At 37.0% G+C, this 16397-nt stretch overlaps 1 protein-coding gene across 9 annotated transcripts in view; it reads right to left on the minus strand.

Moving 5' to 3' along the window:
* The window catches only part of LOC108696538 (1-phosphatidylinositol 4,5-bisphosphate phosphodiesterase eta-2-like), a 400157-nt gene that overhangs the window by 93993 nt on the left and 289767 nt on the right, over positions 1–16397 (minus strand). For all 9 annotated transcript variants that reach the window (XM_041569340.1, XM_041569341.1, XM_041569343.1 and 6 more), the window contains one exon: positions 7845–7991. In XM_041569340.1, the coding sequence (XP_041425274.1) occupies positions 7845–7991 (147 nt within the window). The remainder of the gene's footprint in view (positions 1–7844; positions 7992–16397) is intronic.

Below are 16397 nucleotides of genomic sequence, written 5' to 3' on the forward strand. Positions count from 1 at the left end.
ATAGTTATATTAAGTGCAGTACTATTTTAAGATACCTGGCAGGAACATTAGCAACAAATGGGTAGATGAGGTAGAAAAAGAGAAAGACAGCAAGAGAGTGTTAGCTGGTAGACAAGAGAAGAAAATCTGATAAGAGAAAATAGTAAATAATGGAAGCATGGATTTTTAGAAGCATTATATTCTTAGGGAGTAAATGTCCAAATGACTTTGTATCAGTGTAAATAGCTAACATTAGATTCTAGAAGCTATGCAGAGAGCAAGTTTGAAAGTGTTAGTGCCCAGCAGTAAAAGGAAAAGGACATGATTGAGCCTGGTATCTGTGCCCAGTAAATGGTGTGATAAGGATCCAAGGCCAAACCAAAAGCCAAGGGGGATCGCATTAAAGAAAACATTATATGGTAAAAGAAGAGGTATATCATTTAATGGGAAGCAGCGTCCTATTCCAGTGATGATTCATAAGGGAAAAAGAACAATTCTGAAGGAAAATATGTTAAATTCACAGCGCAAGCACCAGGTTATATTATTTTTCAGAATGTCAGCTACAGCAGTGGCACATGACCATGTGCATGGTCTGGACTTTGTTGCAGTTGTTTGGGTACAGCTAGATAATGCAATCCAGCACCAACCATATTTTCTATAAATGGAGCTATCAACCCTTCATGCTTATGTACATTTATCCCATTTACACTTGCTGGCATGTTAAACTAAATCATTACTCACATTACTTCTTCAGTGAAATAGGACAACTGACTGCCCACAATAATAGTGTTTTGAAAAATTAAGTCTGTGTTTCAGTGTGTTCCAAAACTTAATGCAATAATTGGACAATACTTCATCAACACGTAACAATCATCTTGAGAGCGGTCTTCCTATCAACAGATTCATTAATAAAACTCTGGGTGTATAAAAGCCTCTGTGTGCCTGCAATAAGATTCAAAACATAAATCATGAACAGAGGTATAAAACGCTATTAAAAAAATATATACCAGAAACGTTCATTCTCTGCACATTAAAGAGGTTGTTCACTTTTAGAATGACAAAGTAATATTTTGGGGCAATTTGCTGTTGAATTTTATATTCAATTTCTTGTTGGCTTTTGATCTCAAGTTTGAAAGTGAGTGTGACTCTTTTCCAACGAGTCTTCATAGGTTCCAATTATGATCCAATCTTTGCCCCTGGAGCCAAACTATATGACCATCCTGATTTGGCCCACTGTGTTGGTGGCCAAATTATATAAAGATCCACTAATCTGGTAACCCTATTAAACAAGAGGATGTAACCTTGTGTGGCCAGAATTACTTTATATAAGCACCTGTATATGATAAAAGAAAATGCAGAAGGTCACTTTTTTTTTTTTTTTTTTGTTTGCCAATGTGTGTGTGTGTAAATGTTGCTTTAAAAATTTTAAGGTGATTTAAATTTTTGGATCTGAAGAGTCAATGTGCTACTGAGATTAAAGTTATATTATACAAAAACCCCTCTTTTACTTTGCAGGCTGAGTGAGGTTTATAATTTTTTTGTAGCATATCATCATCTAATAAAAAATCCCTGGCAGAGATGAGCAGCACGTTCACATTAGGGTGTATTATATTCCTTCAGTGTAGTAGGAAATCATAGCAAACTCATAAACCTATGAATGTCTCCCACCTCCATCAGTCTTTGAATATGCCTCTCAAATCTTCTGGCACTCAGCAAGTGACAACTAGTGTCACATTTACACTGCTCAGAATAATATCATCCATTTGGAAAGGAGACATTAGTTTCTCATTATCATCTGTAATGCTTTCTGTGACAGAAGAGATTCTCAATTTCGTCTTTGTAAAAGTCACCAAAGGAATCATTAAGCCCTAATACTTTAGTCTTATTACCATATATATCAAAAATAATATTTGTATAGCAATCTGTAGTCATTCAAAAGAAACTCAAAAAATGGAATGGCCATCTATCAGCAAGAATTATCAAGTCAGATGAGGGTACGCAATTTAGAATAGTAGAAATTTTGCAGAACAAGTCTGAAAGTTAAAAAAAAAAATGTATTGCAGGGATTTTTGATTTTTGCAAAACAATGAGCAACAGTATTTTAGAAGCTAATCTTTTTAAATTAACCAGAACCCGATATTGCAGTTTTGGGCTTTACTGGTTCTATTATTTACAGGCTAATGATGACTGCAAAGCTGGAGGCAACAGCTATAGAAAGGATTGTCTGTCTCATCTATTGCAAAGAAATAAAGGAGCTCTTAGCCAAGCTGTCTGTACCCATTAAACTACATCACTGAAATGGTGATTTTAAAAGACAATTCCTTATGTGATGTAATGTTATGGTTATGATGTTATGCAATAAAAGGTACTAAATTTACAGGTCTAGTCACTTATACCAACCTGTTTACCTGTTTAAAAGCAACTTCTTATTGGCTGGTATGGGTTACTGCAGTTGGGTAAAATGTGTGTTTTTTTATTACATATGAGGGCTGGCTTTAAGGCTGTAGCAAGTTTCTTCCGGTTATTGTGAAATATATTGATATAGATCGATTCTTTCAAGACTCATTCACTCCAATTTAGCCAACGGGAATCTTTTGTTTAACAAATTTCATTTTCACTAAAAATTAGACCAATGTATAATCAATGATCCAGAGAAGTATACACAATCATTAAAAGTTATATATAGATATTCAATTATATGTACAGGTATGGGGCCTGTTATTCAGAATGCTCGGGACATCTGGTTTTCTGGATAGCACATCTTTCTGTAACTTGGATCTTCATGCCTAAAGTCTACTAAAAAATTATTTAAACATTAAATAAACCCGATAGGATTGTTTTGCCTCCAATAAGGATGAAATATAGCTTATGTTGGATCAAGTACAAGGTACTGTTTATTAGAGAGAAAAGGGAAAGATTTTTAAAAATGTGTTTAATTTGGAAAAATTGAGTCTATGGAAGAAGGCCACCCTGGCATTCAGAGCTTTCTGGATATTTGGTTTCCTGATAATGTATCCCATACACACACACACATACATACACATATTTGATAGGCCAACAAACTGCACTCCAAGGACTTCAAACAAAGAATTAAAGGTGAGATTTTATTCTCCTGAAGACGGCCCCAGTAGGGGTGCCGAAACGTTGAGAATAAAATTTCACCTTTAATTCTTTGTATGAAGTCCTTGGAGTGCGGTTTGTTGGCCTATCATGTAGTAATGTGTTGACCAGCACCTAGATATATATATATATATATTTTTTTTTTTCAAGTGTTGGCTTGCTCATATAGTAAATGCATGCGAAGCATTTTGTCAGGTGACAATTTTTCATGCAATGTCCTGAGGTTTAAAATCCCCAAGATATAATTTTTTTCCAGAGTTGGTCTAATACAATGAGATTTTACTGTATAACTGGATGTAACCATATATCACCCATTCATGGGAGCTGGCAGATGCATACACCCGCAAACATCAAAACCACAATAGTGATGCCATATGGTTAGAAAGAACTGGATACAGAATCTTAGAATTTATTAATGTTGGTGTGAATTTTTCTTTTATTTTAGTGTTAACAGATGTCATACTCATATCAGACATACCATATATCTTTGGTTCTTTTAAATTGCCAATCACTTCCCTCAAAGAGGCCCCTGCTGTTCTGCTGTAGTCCCTCAACCTTTCTTTCCCTGGTGTAAAATGCTGTCAAAGCAAGCTGGCAAAAAACCTAGTGCTGCACAACTCAGCATGACTATGGCAATGCTTGAACAAAGGAGGAACAAGATATGAATTGCGCTCAAAGATATCATGGGCCCCAGGGAGGTAAAAAGCAGGGAGGGAAAACACATGTCCAAACATAACCTAATGACTGCAGAATGACAGTGAAACACAATCTAACAGGGATCTTGTCTACACTGTTACAAGGAAAAGCCAGCACTTGCAATGATAAAGCGAAGAACATAAAATATGGCATATTGGATGACGAGGTCAGGGCAAGTACATAGCTACATGTCAGCTTGTTAAAAAAAGGGTATGGAGTCATCTCAGCCTTAGTGATTCATAGGTTTCTTGGGAATATAATTTATGAAAATTAACTATGGCTAGAACTCAGCCGTTCCCTCCACATTATTTCTTCCCTACCTTGCTGTTGCCACCTCTTCCATTCTTATTTCTATTTATTTCCACATTTATTTCTAAAACCTTCTAGATCTGGCTACCAAGATGTCAGTGGGGTAATTTATTAACCTTGCACAAACAGAGTTTCTAGCATTAAATACAGCTATCAGTCCAAGACCATAAGGTCACCATTCAAATGTATTTAACACACACAGCAGATCTAATACAGTATACAGTAATGTTAAAAACTCATTTTAAATAAAGTGAGTGTGTTTTAGAAATGTTGGTAACTTGAAATGGTATATGAATAGGAATGTGTATTTAAAATTGCTGTTGGGGGAAAAATGCTTAGAATGTCAAAGATGAATATGTCTTAAATACATGGTACCCACATTTTTATTTTGTCACTGCAAGGGTCTTAGTTTAGATTTTTTTAGGGTAACTACTTAGCTGTGTCTCCATCTTAGTTTTATGCAATATGAAGCTGGACATAAATCCATCTGCTTCAGTAGGGAGGAGAAGCAGGAACTGGAGTTAAAGAACATTGTCGCTGGGACATGATATTCTTGGCATATGATGAACAGGAACCCAAAGAAAAGAGAGAATGCAAGGGCCTTGTAATGTTAAAAAAATACATAATACACAAATCTAACAATATGTAAACACAACATTTACATGTTTGCCCCATAAACAGACCTATTGTGTTTTTAAAAGCCCGGACATTACACTGGGTTACTTGCTGGTGACAATTCGGCAAGTTCTAAAATGTTAAGAGTTGTGAGTATGTAAATACTTTGTGGGTATAGGGTTTTAAGAAGGTTTTCTTTGCTGTCATTTCACTTTCTGAACTAGGGATTGGCATAAAGAAAGAAGCCGTATATGTATTCAGGCTGGTAAGAAAGTCCTTGTAAACCTTTACCCCTTCCCACCATTAAAATTATTAATATAATTCCTCAACATAGTGCTTAGGGATGTAGCGAACGTCGGAAAAAAAGTTCGCGAACATATTCGCGAACTTGCGCAAAAATGCGAGCGGTTCGCGAACGGTTCGCGAACCCCATAGACTTCAATGGGAAGGCGAACTTTAACATCTAGAAAAGACATTTCTGGCCAGAAAAATGATTTTAAAGTTGTTTAAAGGGTGCAACGACCTGGACAGTGGCATGCCAGAGGGGATCAAGGGCAAAAATGTATCTGAAAAATCTGCCTGTGTGTGCTTGGAAGAGATAGTGTAGGGGAGAGCTGTTAGTGATTTCAGGGACAGATGATAGTAAGTTTGCTGGCTAGTAATCTGCTTGATACTGCTCTGTATTGGAGGGACAGAAGTCTGCAGGGATTTGAGGGACATTTTAGCTTAGGTAGCTTTGCTGGCTAGTAATCTACTGTTCTCTTTAAACAACTGCCATACGTTGACCTTGTAGGCATTGTTTGCCCAGTTTTTTTGGACGCAGCCACTGAAGCACAGTTGCCAGAAAAAATATGCCATATAAATGCTGAAAATAGTCATTTTTCGCCATACGTTGACCTTGTAGACATTGTTTGCCCAGTTTTTTTGGACGCAGCCACTGAAGCACAGTTGCCAGAAAAAATATGCCATATAAATGCTGAAAATAGTAATTTTTCGCCATACGTTGACCTTGTAGACATTGTTTGCCCAGTTTTTTTGGTTGCAGCCACTGAAGCACAGTTGCCAGAAAAAATATGCCACATAAATGCTGAAAATAGTCATTTTTTGCCATATACGTTGAGTCAACGTATGGCAAAAAATGACTATTTTCAGCATTTATATGGCATATTTTTTCTGGCCTCTGTGCTTCAGTGGCTGTGGCCAAAAAAACTGGGCAAACAATGCCTACAAGGCCAACGTATACACTACTACAGCGGTGGATACGGATTACGTAAAATATATTATGGCTGCTTGAAAAAAGTGACTCCGGTGTTTTTTCTGGAGACGGTAATATTATGGATATTTAGACAGAATGTGAACAAGGTCACACAGCTCGATGGCGGGTTGAAGAAAACAGTGTGCAAATAATGCCTAAAGGCCAACGTATACACTACTACAGCGGTGGATACGGATTACGTAAAATATATTATGGCTGCTTGAAAAAAGTGACTCCGGTGTTTTTCTGGAGACGGTAATATTATGGATATTTAGACAGAATGTGAACAAGGTCACACAGCTCGATGGCGGGTTGAAGAAAACAGTGTGCAAATAATGCCTACAGGGCAAATAATGCCTAAAAGGTCAACTTATACACTACTACAGCGGTAGTAAAATAAAAAAAAGTAAAATAAAAAAAAAATGAATATTAAAAAAAAAAAATTAAAGTTGGTGCTGCTGAACTACTAGGAGCAGGAGATTAGCACACCAGTCCCACTCCCCAACACTGCTAGACTAATAGCACTGGGCTCTTATAGTAGTAGTAGTAGTAGTAGTAGTAAAACAACAAAAAAATAAATAAAAGCAGTCCTTACAAGGACTACTGTTATTGCAGCAGTCAGCAGATGAGATCAGAAGCAGGACAGCTGCCCACTGCAGCTACATACAGAGCACTGCAGTAGAAGGTAGATTACTAGCCAGCAAAGCTACCTAAGCTTAAATGTCCCTCAAACCCCTGCAGACTTCTGTCCCTCCAATAACAGAGCAGTATCAAAACGATTACTAGCCAGCAAACTTTCAACTGTCCCTGAAATCACTAACAGGCAGCAGCTCTCTCCCTACACTATCTCTTCAGCACACACAGGCAGAGTGAAAAAACGCTGCAGGGCTTCGGTTTTTATAGGGAAGGGGAGTGGTCCAGGGGAGAGCTTCCTGATTGGCTGCCATGTACCTGCTGGTCTGGGGTGAGAGGGCAAAAAAAAAGCGCCAACAATGGCGAACCCAAAATGGCGAACGTCGCGCGACGTTCGCGAACGTCGCGCGACGTTCGCGAACTTCCGGCGAGCGCGAACACCCGATGTTCGCGCGAACAAGTTCGCCGGCGAACAGTTCGCGACATCTCTAATAGTGCTTACATAGACCTGGTTTACATTTGATAATGAGTATTTTCATACAGATTCCAGAGACAACCATGAGTTCAATAGTGGTGGGGGTTCTATACTCTTTCGCAAAGCCTTGCACCGATAACCTCTTTAAAAGGACAGAACTAGTGATGGGCGAATTTGTCCCGTTTTGCTTGGCCACGAATTTCTGGCGGAAAATTTGGGAAATGACGATTTCGACACTGGCGACAATTCGCCGGCATCAAAATTGGCACCGGTTCGAAAAAATTTTGCCGCTGGCGTCGAAATCGTAACGCAGGCGAATTTTCGCACCAAATTCGTGAATTTATTAGCCGGTGGCGAAACGGGCAAATTCACTGCAAATTCGCGCCTGCCGAATAAATTCGCCTATCAATACAGAGAACTAATTTGGAGTTTAAAAATCAATTACATTACATTTTTTTCCCACAGACAGGCACTTAGACAACTTGCCATGCTCAAAATGTATTTTTAACTTGTGAAACAAAATGTGGATATTTAGAGTACATTAGTAATGCAATAAATAATTTTGAAAAGTTTCCATAAAATTTGTTGAAACTTGAACAAAACTTAACTCAGGAAGTAAACACATTCTTTGTTTGCAAGTGGATGAAAGCATTTACAGTAAGACAAAATATTAGGGTTTGGAAGAAACCTAAAGCTGATTTTATTTACACTGTAGCTAGAATAGTTTTATTAAGATCATGCTTGTCTGTTAAGGTTACTTACTCTTGGCCTTTTCATTCTTTCTCGAGGGTCTCCACCTTATACAGGATTTGTGCTCATCAAGGTAATAAAAACGCACCAAACCTTTGGAACTACCCCGGAGTTTGATCATTTGGGTACCAGCTTGCATAGAACTCATGCATCTTTCCACTATACAGAAACAAAAACAAAAATTCAACACAAATATAACAGATTATAGATGTATTTTTAGCCACACATCAAAACAAACATTTTCTCCACACTATATCATGCTATTATACACCAGGTAATGAAACGATGTAACAGACTAAAAATCCCTCATGTCAGATCTATATTCTAGTGATGATTACACTAAACATATGTATAGTACATACACCACCCATGTACAATCTATTCGCAAAACTCTTAGATTTACATACACACATATATTATTCATACTGTACCTGCCCAGGAACACCAAACAAAAAATGAAACTGAATGGCACCATCTGCTGGATATCTTATGTAAAATTATAATTCACGGTGGTATTATAGAAATATTAAAGCTATCAAGATAACCCCAGTGGGATTTTCATTTAAGTTTAATCATGTGCAGAGATTTACTAGAATATAATGCATGCAGGAAGCCATCTTTCACAATGGATCATCCCAGCGAGGAAAAACTAATATGAAACTACTACAGGCAAAGAGACAAAATGGAACCTTTATGATTATTTTCTTGGTTGGGTTTTTAGCTCTGCAAGGTCAACATATTTGTCAGGTAATTACATAAAACAGCATGTCTTTACAACTGACCACAAATGAAATGAAAACTCTACCTGCTAGGGGTCACTGGACCAATAGCAAGCTTTGCAACTCGTTTAATAACTGCGCAGTATAATAAGATGCAGGTTGTAGCTCTACCAAGGACATATTTTGTGCATGGAGGCCCCTTTGAGATTTAAAACCTAGGACAAGTACCTTAATGTCATGTGGTTAGCACAGATTATTTATAGAAAGACAGGTCAAAACTGTAATCATCAGTCAGTTGGCCTTTGGTTAGGGATTTCAGACATGTAATAATACACACAAAGTTCACGCCACAGCAATAACCAAAGCAGTAGGTATGCATTTACTGGGCATCTGTTTAAAAGCAAACATCTCATTGGTTGCTACAGGTTACTGCACCTGGGCTAACTTAGTGCCATTTATTATATATAGGGGTTTCACACTGAAGTGCATATTAACTGCATTTTAATACAAAGGTGATTGATACTGTACCCCAGAATGGATGATATCACCTCTACTTATTATGCAATGCCATCATGTCCCTTCCCTTGGCTGACTGACATTAAAACCACAAGTTTCCAAATCATAGGACTGTCCCAGTTAAAAGTATGAAAATAGGACATGCATATTACCAAGTTGACACACATATGTAACCTTGTTATGAGCTAAGAAGAGCCTCAGTGGGGAACTTACATACTTCGAAAGCCCACTGATTGATGATTACAGCCGCTAGCTGATGGATAATTATAGGCATTAGCATCCTTGGCGCAGTGTATTAATTAATTGCAGTAAGATTATACAGAAATAGTCTCAAGCTAAATGCTTATGAAATGTTAACTGTAAATATGTTATTTATTTAAAACATATACCCTTGTGTTTATTTGGTTTTACAGCTGTTACAGGTTAAAGGTTGTATAAACCATAAAGGTTTTACTGCAAGCATTTACGAACATATAAAAAAAATGTTGTATTAGAAATAAATATCAATAGCAATAAAGCCCAATTGCTGTTTTGTTCCTTGCACATGACTTGGCTAATCCTTTTCTTGACCGAAATACAAACGGAAGTTAAAGGATCTGACGCCTCAGTAGGCTGCAAAGGATTCGCAGCTTAGTTAGCAGTTCAGATTTTGGCCTAAAACTTTATAAAACTGCAGCCAAATGCAATATGTCTAAAAAGAAGAGATACGTGGGGTGCTTTATGTCCTGCCTTGCTGCTGTGTCAGTAGGATATAACAGAATGACAAAATAGTTCCTACCCTAAGTGGATCAGGAAAATAATTCATTACACAACAAAGTTCTAAAGTCATTAGTAAGGAAACATTATCACAATGGTAGGCAATGCTCTATCTGTGCAAAGCATACTCAACTCCATAAAGGCAATTTAAAAAGAGTGAGCATTGTATTTCTCTTATTTCACAGCTGATCTAAAAGACATTGTGCTAGATTGTGGGGCCTGATATACCAAATAACACATAGATAGTAGTGAAGTCAGTAGTGGTGCCACACTTACACTATATTGCTTTTTGAAGCGTCGGGTGCACAGCTGTGTTCCTCTCTGCCAAGAAATATATCCACAGTATAGCAATAAATCCAGCAGCACTCCGATAGGTGAATCAAATGTTTATACATTCGACTAGCAAAACAACGTTTCGGGCTAATCCAGCCCTTTACCAAGCTTGATAAAGGGCTGGAATAGCCCGAAACGTTGCTTTGCTAGTGGCACGAATAAACATATGATTCACCTCTCGGAGTGCTGCTGGATTTATTGCTATAACATAGATAGTAGTGGTAACAATCAGAATTTTGGTCAAAATGGTTAGTAAATTCATAGAAAGCAGCATTTGAGCCACACAATCTATACCACTGGTTGTAAAGATCTTTTACAAAAGGAAAGTCACAGTAACATTAATATAACTATGATATAATCAGCAATTGTTGGGTCATTTTCTAAACTGTTTTGTGCCTCAGCACTCTCAGTGTTCCAGTCTTCTTACCTACTACTCGCAGCATGCTTACTATATTCACAGTTTGGCTACTACTGCCAAAGTAAATCCTACCAGTGAGGTGTTACATAGTAAAAAAAAAAAAAAAAAAAGACACACGTCCATCAAGTTCAACCTTAAGTTTCTATATACAACCTGCCTGCCAGTTGATCCAGAGGAAGGCAAAAACCCCATTTGAAGCCTCTTCAATTTGCCTCAGAGGGGGGAAGAATTCTTTCCTGACTCAAAGATGGCAATTGGACTAGTCCCTGGATCAATTTGTACTATGAGCTATCTTCCATAACCCTGTATTCCCTTACTTGCTAATATGCCATACAACCCATTCTTAAAGCTATCTAATCTATCAGACATCTTTGCTGTGTTGGTTTAGACAGGTATATATAACATTCAGATTTAGAATTCTGGAATTAGTAGTGTTGCTCACACTAATATTAGTATGGAAACAGAAAATGATAGTAGGAAAAGTATCAGTGATTATTCTATATAATAAAAACAAATATATACAGTAGGGAAATTCAGTTTTGCTATTTTCCACTGCTTGAGTCACAGGTATGGCTCCTGCACACAATGTTGCTCTGCAAGGAAAGGAAAATAATAGTATTTGCTATGGACATATGGATCTCTGGATAAAACTCTTTGCTTTGAATTTGTCAGGTGGCTCATATTAAAGTACAAATAATCAAAAGTTTCTCACAGTCAGTTCAAACATACATAGGTGTGTTATTAATGGACACTATGTCTGTCTAGAGGCCATTACCTATAACAAATATCTTATTGGTTACTATGGGTAATTGTACCTGGGCAAACAATGCCTTTTATTACATGCCAGATTTAGTCCTAAAATTGTTAGTGATTGTGTAAACAGAGTTCTGCTCTCATTAAGTCTAGTGAAAATAAATAAAAGCCATGTATTAGATGATTCGGTTCAGTTTCAGATGATTCGGTTCAGTTTCAGAACAACTGGAGTAATTTATAAGATAGTTGAAGTTGCTTGTAGTAAAGCAATGAAATGGAAAGGGTGGCCCTGTGAGACTGGAATACATTCTGGATTGCACAATAAAGGTTTACTGCAAGCTTTAAAATAGTGTGCCCAGGCCATAACCAGCTTCACAAAACTCCCAAATTCAAACATGCCACCACCACCACATCCTCACCATCAAATGTTTCAGACTTCTGTAACCACCAGGTTACATAAAAATGTGTGAAGGTACAGCCATTATACTGTTCAATGTCAGCTGTTAGAAGATATCTGCTGGGGTATTTTACAAGTCTAGTGTTTTCCAAAAGATCCCCAAAAGTCAGGGTACTCTGTAATCAGATGGTCAATATTTGGCAACATGCTATCCAGCTGCCTGACCTTTCATTTTCAATGCATTCAAAATACATTATAACTCCCTCACCATCAAAAAATAAACACATTTGTGTGCAGATAAAGTAGACTTCACTTTCACTTAAATTGGAAGACATGGTAAATAGATCTGTGGGGGCTAAATATCTGCTTCAGCATATGGTCACATCACCGGCTGTACAATACTCCATCCATGCCAGAAATGTTAAAGACAGGTAGCATCTGCGGTGCTTTCAAAATGTAAAACAAGTTGAAAATTATGAAACGTTAAAAAGAACTAATAAGGTAAAACAGCAGACGGTTATTAAAATCCCATTCTGGAATCTTTCATCGTGCCAGCTGCTAAAAATTGGCATTTCTGAGAAGACTGATTTCCAGAACTATACTAAACTTAAATAAAATAATTTTACTGGACACATGAGCCAAAAAATAGATAACACTGAGCAGAAGCGCAAAAGCCTAATTGTAATTCCGTGGTCTAGATATGAATATCAAATTCAGTAAGGCCAAATACCTACCTCTTACTCCAGATGAAGTCTTGATCTTGACCTTCTGTTTGAGTAATCACCCACACAAGGCCCATTTTACTGACCATTCATGAATTTAATAAAAAATGATGAAATACATTATATAGATTTTGTTGCTGATTAAATCAGGGGGTCTCTTCTTTCTGACAAATGATTTATTGAAAAGATTGCTTGCTTAATCAAAAAGTGTTATCTTGAGGCTTGTTATAACTGGAGCCTATGGATTTGATTTACTTTAGAAGAGCAGCAGAATGTCACTTCCAACATGTATAAAGACACTTAGTCCTCTGTCATCCAAACATTGGGCCTATATGCCCAACAACCTTTGTATTGTAATTCTGGCCTTCTGGTAGTCAGGTTGAATCACTAGGTCTGGCAAGCTATGGCCATCTTTTGCAACCAGCTGATATATTAATATGTAAATTAACGGTATGGGATCTGTTTTTTGGAAAAACAATATCCATAATGTCTCAATTATGGAAAGGCCACCTCCACCATGCAGCCCCAGGCTCTCAGCCCAAGGAAGCGGATGTAGACCATATAGCAACAAAAAAATAAGGTTTTAGGGCACACTGCAAACCACACCAGATCAGACCAAAAGTAAAAACAAATGGGAAATACTTTATTGAACAATTATCTCAAGCCTTATGCGTTTCATGTCCATCTGACAATTATAGACACTTAATTATGATTAAGTGTCAGATGGACACAAAATGTGTAAGGCTTTATTGATGATTGTTCAATAAAGTATATTCCTTTTTTTTTTACTTTGTGTCTGACCTGATATGATTTTCATTGTGCCCTACAGCATTCATTTTTTGTTGCTATAAAACCCCACACTGATATAGGAAGAATATAACAAGCTGTTTGCAGTGCCCTAGCTGATGTTGAACCTAGACCACCAGTGCTGCAAGGTGGTATTTGATGGTAACTGGTATGCATAAATCTATATTGGTCACAAAACAACCCTACTGGATTAGTATTAGTTTAAATGTTTTTTAGTAGACCTAAGACATGGTGATTCCAATTACAGAAAACCCCCAGACCCAGGATTTTAGATATATAGTTTATAGAGGTTATACCTGTAGAAACTTACATAAAACATATCTTAAAAGTATCTGCAGCTGAATCAGACACAAGCCATAATGTGACAGCACCATTTACATCAAAAGAACACCTACAATCGGCTTCAACTTAAATCAATCTAACCAAATTAGGTGCCAGTGGAAGAAGAGATAAAGGTGTGCATAAAGCCCTAAGCAAAGGCTAACTGTTTGCTTCCCTGTGCTGTTAGAATCAGACACACGCTGCCAGGGCCTCTCTTTAGGAGCATCTTTTACATTTTGTCCCTAGATTCTGTCAGACATGATTAAAACACACATTTTAAATCTGTGAAGCGTATTCAGTTATTCTGTATCCTTCTTTTTTATAGAATGATTATGCAACTGAAGGTTTGAAAGTTCAAAGCAAAAACACTGCATATACTACATGCACAGCAGGGACCTATTTAGCCACACACCTGCACAAATGAATAAATGTATTTACCTTAAGAGAAGTTGTAACCCCCTCTCATTAAATACAGTGTTAATGAGTGATCCTGTATTGAAGCTCGCCTTCCACGTACATTGGGGTTTAAAATATGCAAGCATATGACTTTAGGACAACCATAAAAGTTCCCAATTTACAATTATCCAGAAATGATTTAGGAAGCAAACAAAAATCTCATTATTACATTAGATTTTTTTACTAGTTTGCAGTCTCATTAAAATTGTATGCACATGGCCTCAAAAATAGGGCCTAACTTCTGTTGTCTCCACCCTTTAAATCGCATTTACAGTGTTAATATACATGCTTACAGTGAAAGTTGGAAGACTGTGAATGGCAAACTAATAACGGAAGCATATTTCCCATCCACAGTTGTGGGACAACGGACTACTAATAATTACCCTTGATAAAGGTCCTACTGTGGACTGAAATGTTGGACACAAGTGGTATGTGAAATAAATAGTTTTTTGTTTTAAATTGAATATAAGATAGTGCTGGTCCTTACCAACCATATGCATACATAACCAACCATGCACCTCAACAAATCATTTGGAGACCAGTGGGGACACATTGACTTTGGTATGTATGTAAAAAAAAAACCCTACTTCCCAAAGTCTAAATATCTAACCATGTTAAAGTGTTTAGCAAAGTGTGATGATCCACACAATCAGTCTCAAAGCATAAAAGTAAGAAAATGCTTGGATCCTAAATACTTTTACGTAAGGCCCATTCATGTGCACCATATCTTTATATTCTATCCTTCAGCATACATTTACATATATAGCAGCAAACAGGGGCCACAGTAGTAGTTGTTGGGTGCTCAACAATTATGTGGGCAGAGTTTTATTAACTTGAAAGTCTTTCATTTCATTGTTCAAACTTCATGGCATCTTGCCAGCCTGCACTGTTGTAGATTAGAGCAACACGTTACATATTTAGTATGTAAATTATGAAAACTTGAGTGTTTTTGATTTAATTACCATGTCATGGCTCTGTGCCAAACATGGGAGCTGCCTCAATGCCAGTGAACCAATAACTGTATTTTACAGTATTATACATATTCACTTCTCAGACTGGCAATCTCTAGAAAAAAAAACATTAAAATACATGTACAGAATGTACAATATGTACATTGGGTCTGACAATCAACTGTCTTTTAAAAGCATTTATGTAATTACCATGCACTAAAATGGTTAAGAAACTTCTCGTAGCTGCAGCTGTATCTATGCACCATACAGACAATGTCAATTTTTGCTTGTTGCTGGAAAATTGCTACAATCTAGTATCTTTTTCCACAGAAACTCAAGATAAAATTATAGATCAGCACTAAAGGCTATGAAAAAACAAAACAAATAACAGAACCTATCGCAATATTGTTTATATCTTTTTCCACAGCTGGACATAAGCTGCATGAGAATATAATGCCCACTGAACTTTTATTTTATAGTCTATCATGATAACACTTTTTAGACCAACATAAAGCTCTAATTCTTCTTATTAGAAGAATTGCCTACTAAAAGAAAACATAATTCTTAGAAAATTTCCAATACTTATTTATAAAAAAATGTCAGTGCTTTTAAAGTTACTTGTAAAAATAATTACCATTGAAAGCAGAATTTGCTTAAAGGAAAACTATACCCCCCAAACAATGTAGGTCTCTATTAAAAGATACTGAGTAAAACAGCTCATGTGTAAAACCCTGCTTCATGTAAATGAACCATTATCATAATAATATACTTTTTTAGTAGTATGTGCCATTGGGTAATCATAAATAGAAAATTGCCATTTTAAAAAATAAGGGCCGCCCCCTGAGATCGTACGATTCACTGTGCACACATACAAACCACATGTAAGGTCACATGAGCCAATTAACAGACAGAGTTCTGCCTTTTGCTTCTTCACTTCTTCCTGTTACATAGTTACATAGTTACATAGTTACATAGTTAAATTGGGTTGAAAAAAGACAAAGTCCATCAAGTTCAACCCCTCCAAATGAAAACCCAGCATCCATACACACACCCCTCCCTACTTTTAATTAAAATTCTATATACCCATACCTATATTAACTATAGAGTTTAGTATCACAATAGCCTTTAATATTATGTCTGTCCAAAAAATCATCCAAGCCATTCTTAAAGGCATTAACTGAATCAGCCATCACAACATCACCCGGCAGTGCATTCCACAACCTCACTGTCCTGACTGTGAAGAACCCTCTACGTTGCTTCAAATGAAAGTTCTTTTCTTCTAGTCTAAAGGGGTGGCCTCTGGTACGGTGATCCACTTTATGGGTAAAAAGGTCCCCTGCCATTTGTCTATAATGTCCTCTAATGTACTTGTAAAGTGTAATCATGTCCCCTCGCAAGCGCCTTTTTTCCAGAGAAA

Source organism: Xenopus laevis, chromosome 7L (assembly GCF_017654675.1).
Source record: "Xenopus laevis strain J_2021 chromosome 7L, Xenopus_laevis_v10.1, whole genome shotgun sequence".
Classification (NCBI taxonomy): Eukaryota; Metazoa; Chordata; class Amphibia; order Anura; family Pipidae; genus Xenopus; species Xenopus laevis.